Source organism: Ornithodoros turicata, unplaced genomic scaffold (genome assembly GCF_037126465.1).
Source record: "Ornithodoros turicata isolate Travis unplaced genomic scaffold, ASM3712646v1 ctg00001071.1, whole genome shotgun sequence".
NCBI lineage: Eukaryota > Metazoa > Arthropoda > Arachnida > Ixodida > Argasidae > Ornithodoros > Ornithodoros turicata.
The window spans coordinates 34,636-46,989 of NW_026999459.1; the positions used below are offsets into that span (position 1 = coordinate 34,636).

Here is a 12,354-nt window from a genome sequence, read left to right on the forward strand (position 1 = left end):
CGGCATTTCGTAGAGCGCACGGGCATATAGCCTCCAATCAGTGGCGTAGTGAGACCTCCAAGGTAGGGGGGACTCGATACGAAAACTCGCCCCCCCCCCACCCCACCCGCTGATCCTGGGTGCGACAACACACACATACTTGTGCACACCGCAAAATGCGCATAAAAAAAAGATTTGGGCGTTCACAATACGATTACATGTAGGCTGTCATGACAAATGAGGCGGTGTCACGGGATTTGAAGTATTTTGAAAAGCTCTACTTTAAAAACCATTCAAGAGTGCTGCTTAGATAGACGCCATGGCCTGCAAGAACTTTCGCTATCGTCACACTGGTCCCAACATATATTATTTTCTCCTCGGAGTCGCACGATTTGCGTTGGTCGGTCCGTGGCAGGTAGGGGGGGCTCGAGCTCCCCCTAGCCCCCCCGTGGCCACGCCACTGCCTCCAATGTACTTCCATATATAGAAGGCTATGGCACGGGTCACTACCGTCTGCCTCCATGGACATTCGTTTGCGCTGTCCGGACCTTGGGAAAACTGCTATAGCCTGAAGGCACACGAGGGCACGTACAAAGAATACGGTGACAGAAATCCGGGAGACTGAAGAAAAGGATGTAGGACCAAGTGAACAGAACACAAAGTGTGTCAATCCCCATTTACAGCATAGCATAAGTTTGCAACGGCGTGATGAATGTTCATTTGTATTCATTTCACTGAAAATAGAATATATGAATAGCCGTCAACAGCCGCCTCCAAAGGCCGTGTCACGAACACTGCATTGCGAACGGGCACATTCTCAGGTTTCTCGAGCGACGGTCCAAGTCCAACTCACGACCTGCTAGATTATAACGACCATGTCATAATCAGCAACCCCGGTTCAGGTTCGCCTAATCTCTTTCGACACAGGGCAGGCACCTTGAGGTGCCGCAGGCGGAAAAAAAAAAACGAAAAGAAGAAAATAAAATTAAAGAAAAAAAAAAAGACCACAGACGCAAAGAACTTGGCTGCCGCTAGGTGGTTTCCCGTGTGCTGCTTCCTGGTCACTTTCCCTGGGGTTTCGATTGGCTTTGCTTTGGTTGTGGGAAAACAGCTGGTCAAGGAAGACACTGTCTTACATATACCTTCAAAATATTGGCACTCGGTTGGGGAGGAGAATGAGAATGCTTACAGCCAGATATCTTACATGCACCAAAGAGGAGGATAAGAAGAGTACGAGAACCAGGGTCATGGAAGCTGAGACAAGAAAATGGCAGGAACGTATGAAGGGGAAACCAGCACTACAGATGTACAGGGAAGGAAAGACCGAGATCGAGGAACTGTTTGTAATAATTCGTACGGGAGCACTTTATTGTTTGAGGCAAGAACGGGTCTGTTACGGACCAAAACTCATTACGGCGAAATTCCAACTGGATATCGACACAAGATGTAGCTGGTGCACAGAGGGGGAGGATGAAACAGCGGAACATGTCATCTTGAGATGTAGGGGACTCAACCCGTCACCAAATGAGGGCGTTGAGCTGTGGGACACGCGAGACCTTCGGTTTTGAAAATAACGGGGAGGGGTGGACCAAGACGCGGTGGCGGCGACCAAATCTCGATTGAATGACTGGTGGCATAGGAAGAGGAATAACTAATAGGATTTTATTAAATACTAAATACAAAAAATGCCAAATACTTTATGACTCAACCAATTTGTAACTTTATTTTTATATTAGCGGGCTAGGTGCCGTACGCTACCGCCCGATGCAAAGGGAAGGCCGTTATCCATCCAGCCATCCGCATCACGATTGGACGATGGAAATTTGAATTCTGAACGCGCAGTAGCGTATGTATGACTCCCGTAGCAGACGACAGCAATAAGTCCTACGAAAACATGTAGAATGATGAACCTCAGCATGAAACTTGTACAGCGCTTGTACAGAAATACTAAGGCAAGCTGAAGTACAAAGCATTGTACACAGTGAAAAGGTGAAGAAGCAATAACTGGGACGATGAGTAGCGCCACCGCTACCTTCCAAAAATGCGGCGCTAGGAAGAGGTGCCTACGATAGGGTTGTTATAATCTAGTAGGTCATGGTCCAACTGCGGGAGTAATGCAAAGTGACGTCACACTCACGAACCAATAGCAGCATCCAGCCATTCCTGGCTTCAAGTGGCGGCCCATGTGACGTAACAACCAAGAGTCAGCCAGTCATCAGGACCGTGTTTTCAACGGCGGCAGCCAATCACGAACGTGCTTTCAGCGGTCGTAACCATGGAACCGAACCACCGTCGTCTCTGAGTTGTGATTGAATGTCCCCGTGTACTAGATGGGGGAAACGTTTAGCAAAGCGAAGAGCTGTCTAATATCTGTCTTTCTCAAAACTGATTTTCTGGAAAGCATGTTTTTTTACTACAGTCTCAGGGCCCGCTTGCATGAAAGTTCTGCTAGGATTACCCTTGAGGCATTTCCTTCGGCACAGCGCTTTCGGCACGGTGCTTTTCGCTGATAGGAAAGTTTACGTCAGTAGCAAGACACACAAGAATTTCCTTTACGACAAGCAAGTGCTAAAGGAAATTCCTCACGATTAGGATCCTAGCGGAAGTTTCGTGCAAGCGGTCCACGTGAATAGGTTCCAAGTGAGCCCCAGTCATATGCGAGTTCTTGAATTCGCAGAATGGAGAATTGCAGACGAATTCTCACTTTATACGTCCACATAGCAGGGAGAGAAGGCAATAAGTAAGACTTCTGTATCTACGTCAAGTTGGTTTAGCTGGCATCACTAGCATACATAACTGCCCCAAATAGAATGTACAACAAATACTCAGCGAGCAAAAAATAAATATATATAAATAAATAAAGCTCATAGGTGTGACCATCATTTGGAGCATATCAGGCTAGTTGGGTGGCTGCAGTGTATGAGCACCAATTTGGTTGTGTTGCAACCCATGCAGACCTTCCGCAAAAATTGACATTTCAGAATATTTTCAGCAAGAGTCCCACACATTCCAAACAGACACAACAGCACCTATCGTGTTGTGTGTATACAGTGCTAGACAAAAGTTTATGGAACGCGCGAGCAGTGTATTTTCTCTCCGCGGTGCGACTGCCTAGTGGCAGATGGAAGTGGGCTAGTGCACTTATTGTGACTTACCGCAATAGTTCATTATCCCCCAACAACACCGAAGAAAACGGGAATCATGGTGACAACCCTTTCAAGAAATGTTGCATTACGAATACGCTTGACGACACAAAGGCAGTGGCAGATCCAAGGGGTGTGGTTGGGCCCACTCGCAAAGGGGCAGGTTTGTGATTTCCATCAAGTTTGCGCAACAGAGAATGCTCCTATATAACTTGTCATTCGACGCCGTGGCTGATTTCTGCGGGACAGGGGTCGCCCTTCTATGGCTGCTCGCCCCATGTGTGTGCCTTTGTGATGCTTAAGTTACCTGGTCTCCCTGAACTCTGCAGAGCAGGCATCACATTTGTACAGCTTCTCGCCTGTGTGCATCCTCTTGTGGTGCTGTAGGTTTCCCTTCTGGCTGAACTCCGCAAGGCAGACATCACATTTGTATGGCTTCTCGCCCGTGTGTGTCCGCTTATGAACCCGTAGGTACCCGTGTCGGCTGAACTCTGCGGGGCAGACATCACACTTGTATGGCTTCTCACCTGTGTGCATCCTCTTATGACGCTGTACACCTGCACTCTGGGTGAATTCTGCAGGACAGAGATCACACCTGTATGGCTTCTCGCCCGTGTGTGTTCGCTTGTGCTGCTGTAAGGCCTGGCTCTGCCTGAACTCTGCAGGGCAGACATGACACTTGTATGGCTTCTCTCCTGCGTGTGTTCACTTGTGATTCTGTAGGTGGCAATGCCGGCTGCAGCACAGACCTTGCACTTGTACTGCTTCTCACCCGTGTGTGTCCGCTTGTGATGCAGTAGGGCCTGGCTCCGTCTGAACTCTGCAGGGCAGAAATCGCACTTGTATGGCTTCTCACCTGTGTGCGTCCGCTTGTGGTGCTGTAGGTTCCACTTCTTGCTGAACTCTGCAAGGCAGACATCACATTTGTATGGCTTCTCACCTGTGTGCGTCCGCTTGTGGTGCTGTAGGTTCCACTTCTTGCTGAACTCTGCAAGGCAGACATCACATTTGTATGGCTTCTCACCTGTGTGCGTCCGCTTGTGGTGCTGAAGGTTCCCCTTCTTGCTGAACTCCGCAAGGCAGACATCGCACTTGTATGGCTTCTCACCTGTGTGCGTCTGCTTGTGGTGCTGTAGGTTCCACTTCTTGCTGAACTCTGCAAGGCAGACATCGCACTTGTATGGCTTCACGCCTGTTGTGAGAAGGATTTCAGACCCATCGTTCCCATCCTCATCATAATAAAGGCTCGTTTTTTGAACCGCAACAATTTGGTGGAGGTGCGCTCGATTTCCTTCCTTCTAAGCCAGTAAATCTGGAACTCCGAAGCCGTCGCATTGTACTTATTGCTATGCACCCCCATCCGCAGCCGGCAACGGTTCTGCCTCGGGAGGACAAGCGACTGCGTCGACTATCCCGCACCAGTACTCCGGCAACGTGACCCGCCCACATTCAACGGCATCGACGGCCAGGATATTGATGATTGGCTCGACGAATTCGACCGCGTCTGCCGTCACAACAGGCGGGATGACAACAGCAAGCTGAATAACGTTGCCTTCTATCTGTCCGGGGTCGCCAAGACTTGGTTCCTGAACCATGAGGCAGAACTCCAAGCCTGGGAACGATTTTCGTCTCGGCTACGGGATTTATTTGGCTGGCCCGCCTTCCGGAAGTCAGATGCTGAGCAGAAGCTGCCCTCGCGTGCCCAACATCCCGATGAGTCGTACATGTCATACGTCGAAGACATTGTATCTTTGTGCAAGCATTACAATCCAGATGATGCCTGACGGCGAAAAATTCGCTTCATACCCAAGGGAATACGGGAGGATGCCTTCCAACTTATCATGGCAAAGGACGTCACTACAGTTGCCTAAATTCTTGCATTCTGTAAGAAACTACAGGACGGAAGAAACCGGCGCACGAAGGAAGCCCATCTCCAGTACGGCGCCTCTGAAATCGTGTCCCTCGATAATCTGCGTCTCTTGATCCGAGAGATAATGAGGGAAGAACTTTCCAGGCTTTCATCACCTACGGGTCAACTACTGAGTCAACCTACTGAGACAACTGCGCTTGTACAGTCGGTAGTACGGGAAGAACTCGCGAGCGTAATTGGACAGCGCACCACAGCCCAGCTTCAGCCCTCGTACGCTGACGTTGTTCGGTCAAATATCCACCCGAGTCCGGCGACAGCTGCAGTCTCAGAAGCCCGAGAGCAGTCCATGATGTACTCCCCGTCGATGCCTCCAGGTTCTCAACTTCCTCTCAGTATGTCCCTGGACCGGCCCCGTCGTTGCCCAACATGCTACTACTGCATCATTACCGGTTATACAATAAGGTTCTGTAGGAAACGTCAACGGGAGGCTTTCTGGGGTTGCCGTCCACAATTTACGCCCTCGGCGCCCTACACTGATGCTTGTCCCTCAGACCGCCCATTTCGTTATGCCGGTGATCGCTATTATTACTCTGCGCCTCCCACCGCAACATCTGGTGACAGACTCCGGAATGACGATCACGCCGGTTCGCGTCGCTCCCGGTCTCCAGCCGGTCGCCGCAGGTCACTGTCACGTAGCCCCATACGCCTTACATCCCCTCCTCCCCAGCGGGGAAACATGTAGTTGCAGTTGCTGGGGGTCGTCCTGCATCGACTGCACCGTTTTCAAATGTCCCCCCACCACACCCTCGAAACTGCATCGACGTTTCCATTGATGGCCATTCTTCATCAGCACTTATTGACATCGGCTCCTGTGTTTGTATTTTGTCTGCTAAGATGTGCAAGAAGCTGCGCAAAGTAACGTTCAAAGATGGATCCTTTCTCAAGTCGGCGTTTAACCACATTTCTCACACGACTGATTCCTGCACCGCCCGTATAGCGGTACCTGATGTATGCTTCCCTGTGGAATTCCGAGTCCTCCCTGTTACCTCGCATGACATTATACTGGGCTGCGATTACCTTCAAGAGCATCACGCCATTATCGATCACTCTCGCGGTGAGATCACTCTCCCTACAGGAACCGGTCTACGCCAGTGAGGCCGACTGCGGCGTCCTTAAACTGCACGTTGAGCACGATACCGTACTTCCCCCCCCCCCCGTACTACCATCTTCATAGATGCCGTCTCCTCTGAAGCATCGTCTACTCACCATACTCCGCTCGCACGCAAGGGTCTCGTTGCTCCGTTCTCCCTCTCACGAATTGACGGCGGAAAGACGTCTCTCCCTGTCAGCAACACTTTATGGGAGCCTGTCCTGTTGCCGTGCGGATTTGTCGTTGCCACCTTGGAACCCGTGAAGCTCGGCGCCGTGCATGCTCTCGGAAATTCCCCCGAAGCCGCGGTCACTCTCCCTCATCCAGTGCACGACTCGGCCCTATGTCAAACTGTTTCTCCCTCGCTTGACGATCGGAGTAGAGGCATGCTTCTGTCCTTATTACGAAATTATGCACATTTATTTGACCTCGACAAATCACCTCTTGGGGTTGCACGCGACATGGAACACTCAGTTGACACTGGCTCTGAAAGGCCTTTTCGACAGAGACCGTATCGTGTTTCCCCCGCCGAACGGCAACAAATTGATAAAGAGGTCGACCAAATGCTGTCCAAAGGAATAATCCGTCCTTCCTCGAGCCCTTGGTCCTCACCAGTCGTCCTGGTTCCTAAGAAGGATGGCTCTATAAGTTTTTGCATTGATTACCGACGTCTCAACAAAATAACCCGGAAGGACGTGTACCCCATGCCCCGGATTGACGACGCTCTAGACTCCATGCAAGGCGCCAAGTATTTCTCCTCTCTTGACCTCCGTTCTACTGGCAGATCCCTATGGCTGAGCAGGATAAACCGAAGACCGCTTTTGTTACACCGGACGGGCTATTCGAGTTCAATGTGATGCCGTTCGGCCTCTGTAACGCTCCAGCTACATTCGAGCGGATGATGGACACTGTGCTTCGGGGGCTCCGCTGGCGAACGTGTCTATGTTACTTGGACGACGTTGTCGTTTTCTCGGAAAGATTTGAAGACCACCTACTTCGCCTTGAATCTGTATTCTCCGCATTCCAGTCTGCGGGTCTCCAACTCAACGGGAAAAAGTGCCATTTCGGCTTCGAGAAGATTAAAATACTGGGTCATGTTGTCTCTGCAAACGGTGTTTCTCCAGATCCTGATAAAATCAAAGCCGTCTCCGATTTTCCGAAGCCAACCTGTGTCAAGGAGCTGCGCAGTTTCATTGGGTTGGCATCGTATTTCCGTCGATTCATCAAGGGGTTCGCCCATATCGCAGCCCCTCTCACAGCTCTCCTCTCCTGCAAATCCAATTCCCACTGGGACTCCCACTGCGAGCTTGCTTTTGAGCGGCTCAAAGCTTTGCTTACCGCCGCCCCTATTCTGAGGCACTTCGATCCTTCCCTTCCCGTTGAAGTGCATACCGATGCCAGTGGGGCAGGACTAGGTGCAGTTTTAGCACAGCGCCACCCGGATGCGCCAATGGAGCAAGCAGTTGCCTTCGTCAGTCGCACATTGACTAAAGCTGAAAAAAACTACTCAGCCACCGAAAAGGATTGTCTCATCGTCACCTGGGCCATTGGCAAATTTCGCCCTTACCTATACGGTTGTCATTTCTCAGTCGTAACCGATCACCACGCTCTTTGCTGGCTTGCGTCCTTGAAAGATCCGTCTGGGCGTCTTGGGCGCTGGGCACTAAGACTCCAGGAATTTGGTTTTGCTGTGCATTATAAGTCTGGATGCAAGCGCCAAGACGCTGATGGCCTTTCCCGATCTCCACTGCAAGATGAGAACTCCGCCCCGGTACTTTCTTATGAGGATGTCATGTGCCTTTCCGAGCTGGACCCAAGCACTTTCCCCTCAGAACAGCTTCACGGCGAAGCCGCCCAGAAGTTCATTCGTCATCTTGACGGCACGGCACCTTCTACAGACAAGAAATTTATACGTAAAGCCAAACACTTCGTGTTGCAAGAAGGCACGCCGTAAAAATGCAATTACAGCCCAGACTGCTCTCGACTTCTCTTGGTCGTTCCGTCTCAGTTGCGCAACGCGATCTTGCTCCATTCTCACGACGACCCGACAGCGGGACATCTCGGCTTTTTCAAGACCTACGAGAGGATCCGTCGCAAGTTTTTTTTGGCTGGACATGTACAGGAACATCCATCGCTATGTGTTGTCATGCCAACTGTGCCAACAACACAAGTCTACCACCACATCCTTTGGTCGCCTACATCCTCTGCCACCCCCACTCCATCCTTTTGAACGAGTCGGAGTTGACCTCTTCGGCCCCCTCCCCCTGTCCACTTCTGGAAACCACTGGCTTGTAACGGCAATTCACCATTCCACCAGATACGTCGTTGCTTCCGCCCTGCCTTCCGCAACAGCTGCTGATATTGCCCAGTTTTTTATTCAATGTATCCTTCTCCAGCACGGCGCTCCCAGAGTCCTGTTGAGGGACAGAGGCTGGCAGTTTGTGGCTGAGATTGTCAAGGAGGTCCTCTCCAGCTGCTGTGTCACCCACCACTTTACGTCTCCTTACCATCCACAAACAAACGGACTCGTGGAACGTTTCAACCACACCTTTGCCAACAATACAACTGGGATGACCTCCTTCCATACCTCATTTACGCGTACAGCACTGCCACACAATCGACAACTCGCTTCAGCCCCTTCTTCCTACTTTACGGCCGTGATCCAGTCCATACTACGTATTGATACCTTGTTCCCCTACGTGCATGATATCTCCAACCCTGTACTTGCAAGCGCTGGAAGACGAAAGTCACTGAAAAGGTTAGCCAGCAGCAGGACCACATCTTCTGTATTGCCGGTCCAGAGCTCTAACAATTGAGCTAAGCTAACACGCCTTCTCAGCGACTTCCAGGGTGCGTCACCTGAAGGGGACAAACCAGCCACACTCTCTCACTCATCCTCCTTTCACTCTTACATTTTTGCTCACTCATACACACATTCATACGACGGGATCGACGCAGGCGGCAGCTGTTGAACATGAGAGAACTGATGTTCTGAGTCTGGAACAACATAGAAGGACCGTGCAGAAGAATGCCGACAGATTGCCCGCTGCCGAACATTCGACACGCAAGCGTCAGCCAAACAGCGTTACGACGCGTCCCACGCTAACGTTGTTTATCGTCCTGCGGACCTCGTTTGGCTTTGGGTTCCTCTGCGGAAGCCTGGCCTTTTGTCAAAATTCCTCTACTACTACGTTGGCCCCTACAAGGTACTCCGAGCGCTCAATGATGTAGCGTACCTCATGCGACCCACTGGACAATCCCGTTGACCGGCGCCGTCGGTCCACTGAGTCTGCGCACGTCTCACGCCTCAAACTATACATCGCACGACCTCTCGACACTTCTCGCCCACCACAAGATCATCCAGAGGGGGGGGGGGCAGTTGTGAGAAGGATTTCAGACCCATCGTTCCCATCCTCATCATAATAAAGGCTCGTTCTTCGAACCGTAACAGTGTGTGTGTCCACTTGTGATGCTGTAGGCAGTCATTCAGGCTGAATGCTGCAGCACATACCATGCACTTGTACGGCTTCTCACCCGGGTGTGTCCGCTTGTGATGCAGTAGGCTCTGGCTCCGTCTGAACTCCGCAGGGCAGACATCGCACTTGTATGGCTTCTCACCTGTGTGCGTCCGCTTGTGGTGCTGTAGGTTCCCCTTCTGGCTGAACACCGCAGGGCAGACGTCACACTTGTATGGCTTCTCACCTGTGTGCGTCCGCTTGTGGTGCTGTAGGTTCCCTTTCTGGCTGAACTCCGCAGGGCAGACGTCGCACTTGTATGGCTTCTCGCCTGTGTGCGTCCGCTTGTGGTGCTGTAGGTTTCTGGCTGAACTCCGCTGGGCAGACATCGCACTTGTATGGCCTCTCACCTGTGTGCGTCCGCTTGTGGTGCTGTAGGTTCCCCTTCTGGCTGAACTCCTCAGGGCAGACATCGCACTTGTATGGCTTCTCACCTGTGTGCGTCCGCTTGTGGTGCTGTAGGTTCCCGTTCGGCTGAACTCCGCAGGGCAGACATCGCACTTGTATGGCTTCTCACCTGTGTGCGTCCGCTTGTGGTGCTGTATGTTTCTGGCTGAACTCCGCAGGGCAGACATCGCACTTGTATGGCCTCTCACCTGTGTGCGTCCGCTTGTGGTGCTGTAGGTTCCCCTTCTGGCTGAAATCCTCAGGGCAGATGTCGCACTTGTATGGCTTCTCACCTGTGTGCGTCTGCTTTTGGTGCTGTAGGTTCCCCTTGTGGCTGAACTCCGCAGGGCAGACGTCGCACTTGTATGGCTTCTCACCTGTGTGCGTCCGCTTGTGGTGCTGTAGGTTCCCCTTCTGGCTGAACTCCGCAGGGCAGACGTCGCACTTGTATGGCTTCTCACCTGTGTGCGTCTGCTTTTGGTGCTGTAGCTTCCTGTGTGCGTCCGCTTGTGGTGCTGTAGGTTCCCCTTCTGGCTGAACTCCGCAGGGCAGACGTCGCACTTGTATGGCTTCTCACCTGTGTGCGTCCGCTTGTGGTGCTGTAGGTTCTCCTTCGGCTGAACTCCGCAGGGCAGACGTCGCACTTGTATGGCTTCTCACCTGTGTGCGTCCGCTTGTGGTGCTGTAGGTTCCCCTTCTGGCTGAACTCCGCAGGGCAGACGTCGCACTTGTATGGCTTCTCACCTGTGTGCGTCTGCTTTTGGTGCTGTAGGTTCCCCTTCTGGCTGAACTCCGCAGGGCAGACGTCGCACTTGTATGGCTTCTCATCTGTGTGCGTCCACTTGTGGCGCTGTAGGTTCCCTTTCTGGCTGAACTCCGCAGGGCAGACGACGCACTTGTATGGCTTCTCATCTGTGTGCGTCCGCTTGTGGTGCTGTAGGTTCCCCTTCTGGTTGAACTCCGCAGGGCAGACGTCGCACTTGTATGGCTTATCACCTGTGTGCGTCCGCTTGTGGTGCTGTAGGTTCCCCTTCTGGCTGAACTACGCAGGGCAGACGTCGCACTTGTATGGCTTCTCGCCTGTGTGCGTCCGCTTGTGGTGCTGTATGTTTCTGGCTGAACTCCGCAGGGCAGACATCGCACTTGTATGGCCTCTCACCTGTGTGCGTCCGCTTGTGGTGCTGTAGGTTCCCCTTCTGGCTGAAATCTTCAGGGCAGATGTCGCACTTGTATGGCTTCTCACCTGTGTGCGTCTGCTTTTGGTGCTGTAGGTTCCCCTTGTGGCTGAACTCCGCAGGGCAGACGTCGCACTTGTATGGCTTCTCACCTGTGTGCGTCCGCTTGTGGTGCTGTAGGTTCCCCTTCTGGCTGAACTCCGCAGGGCAGACGTCGCACTCGTATGGCTTCTCACCTGTGTGCGTCCGCTTGTGGTGCTGTAGGTTCCCCTTCTGGCTGAACTCCTCAGGGCAGACATCGCACTTGTATGGCTTCTCACCTTTGTGCGTCCGCTTGTGGTGCTGTAGGTTCCCCTTCGGCTGAACTCCGCAGGGCAGACGTCGCACTTGTATGGCTTCTCGCCTGTGTGCGTCCGCTTGTGGTGCTGTATGTTTCTGGCTGAACTCCGCAGGGCAGACATCGCACTTGTATGGCCTCTCACCTGTGTGCGTCCGCTTGTGGTGCTGTAGGTTCCCCTTCTGGCTGAAATCCTCAGGGCAGACGTCGCACTTGTATGGCTTCTCACCTGTGTGCGTCCGCTTTTGGTGCTGTAGGTTCCCCTTCTGGCTGAACTCCGCAGGGCAGACGTCGCACTTGTATGGCTTCTCACCTGTGTGCGTCAACTTGTGGCGCTGTAGGTTCCCCTTCTGGCTGAACTCCGCAGGGCAGACGTCGCACTTGTATGGCTTCTCACCTGTGTGCGTCCGCTTGTGGTGCTGTAGGTTCCCCTTCTGGCTGAACTCCGCAGGGCAGACGTCGCACTTGTATGGCTTCTCACCTGTGTGCGTCCGCTTGTGGTGCTGTAGGTTCCCCTTCTGGCTGAACTCCGCAGGGCAGACGTCGCACTTGTATGGCTTCTCGCCTGTGTGCGTCCGCTTGTGGTGCTGTAGGTTCCCCTTCTGGCTGAACTCCGCAGGGCAGACGTCGCACTTGTATGGCTTCTCGCCTGTGTGCGTCCGCTTGTGGTGCTGTAGGTTTCTGGCTGAACTCCGCAGGGCAGACATCGCACTTGTATGGCTTCTGATCTGTGTGAGTCCTCTTGTGACGATCCAGGTCCGTGCTGTGGAAAAACTCTGCGGGACAGATATCCCACTT

General features: G+C 52.5%; 2 protein-coding genes across 2 annotated transcripts; both read right to left on the reverse strand.

Annotated features, from left to right (window-relative positions):
• Positions 1-3,425: 3,425 nt before the first annotated feature.
• LOC135376396 (zinc finger protein 782-like) lies at positions 3,426-4,717 on the reverse strand. The gene is made up of 3 exons (XM_064608901.1): positions 4,477-4,717; positions 3,832-4,314; positions 3,426-3,781 (listed from the first exon to the last, which is right to left on the reverse strand). Exons 1-3 carry the CDS (start codon positions 4,715-4,717, stop codon positions 3,426-3,428), a joined length of 1,080 nt encoding a protein of 359 aa, XP_064464971.1.
• A 3,620-nt stretch (positions 4,718-8,337) lies between these two features.
• On the reverse strand, positions 8,338-12,330 carry LOC135376397 (zinc finger protein 235-like). Its single transcript, XM_064608902.1, has 4 exons — positions 11,637-12,330; positions 11,204-11,561; positions 9,654-9,760; positions 8,338-8,556 (listed from the first exon to the last, which is right to left on the reverse strand). Exons 1-4 carry the CDS (start codon positions 12,261-12,263, stop codon positions 8,338-8,340), a joined length of 1,311 nt encoding a protein of 436 aa, XP_064464972.1. The 5' UTR covers positions 12,264-12,330.
• Positions 12,331-12,354: the final 24 nt, after the last annotated feature.

Excerpts from the sequence above, each read along its gene's own strand:
- LOC135376396 (XM_064608901.1), bottom strand. The coding sequence starts at position 4,717 with ATGGTTCAGGAACCAAGTCTTGGCGACCCCGGACAGATAGAAGGCAAC. Across the intron at positions 4,315-4,476 it reads GTTGCCGGCTGCGGATGGGG|GCGTGAAGCCATACAAGTGC; the intron begins GTGCATAGCAAT and ends TTCTCACAACAG. Across the intron at positions 3,782-3,831 it reads TGCCACCTACAGAATCACAA|AGTTCAGGCAGAGCCAGGCC; the intron begins GTGAACACACGC and ends TCTGCCCTGCAG.
- LOC135376397 (XM_064608902.1), bottom strand. The coding sequence starts at position 12,263 with ATGTCTGCCCTGCGGAGTTCAGCCAGAAACCTACAGCACCACAAGCGG. Across the intron at positions 9,761-11,203 it reads CCACAAGCGGACGCACACAG|GTGAGAAGCCATACAAGTGC; the intron begins GTGAGAGGCCAT and ends GGACGCACACAG. Across the intron at positions 8,557-9,653 it reads AGAAGCCGTACAAGTGCATG|GACTCTGGGAGCGCCGTGCT; the intron begins GTATGTGCTGCA and ends GTCCCTCAACAG.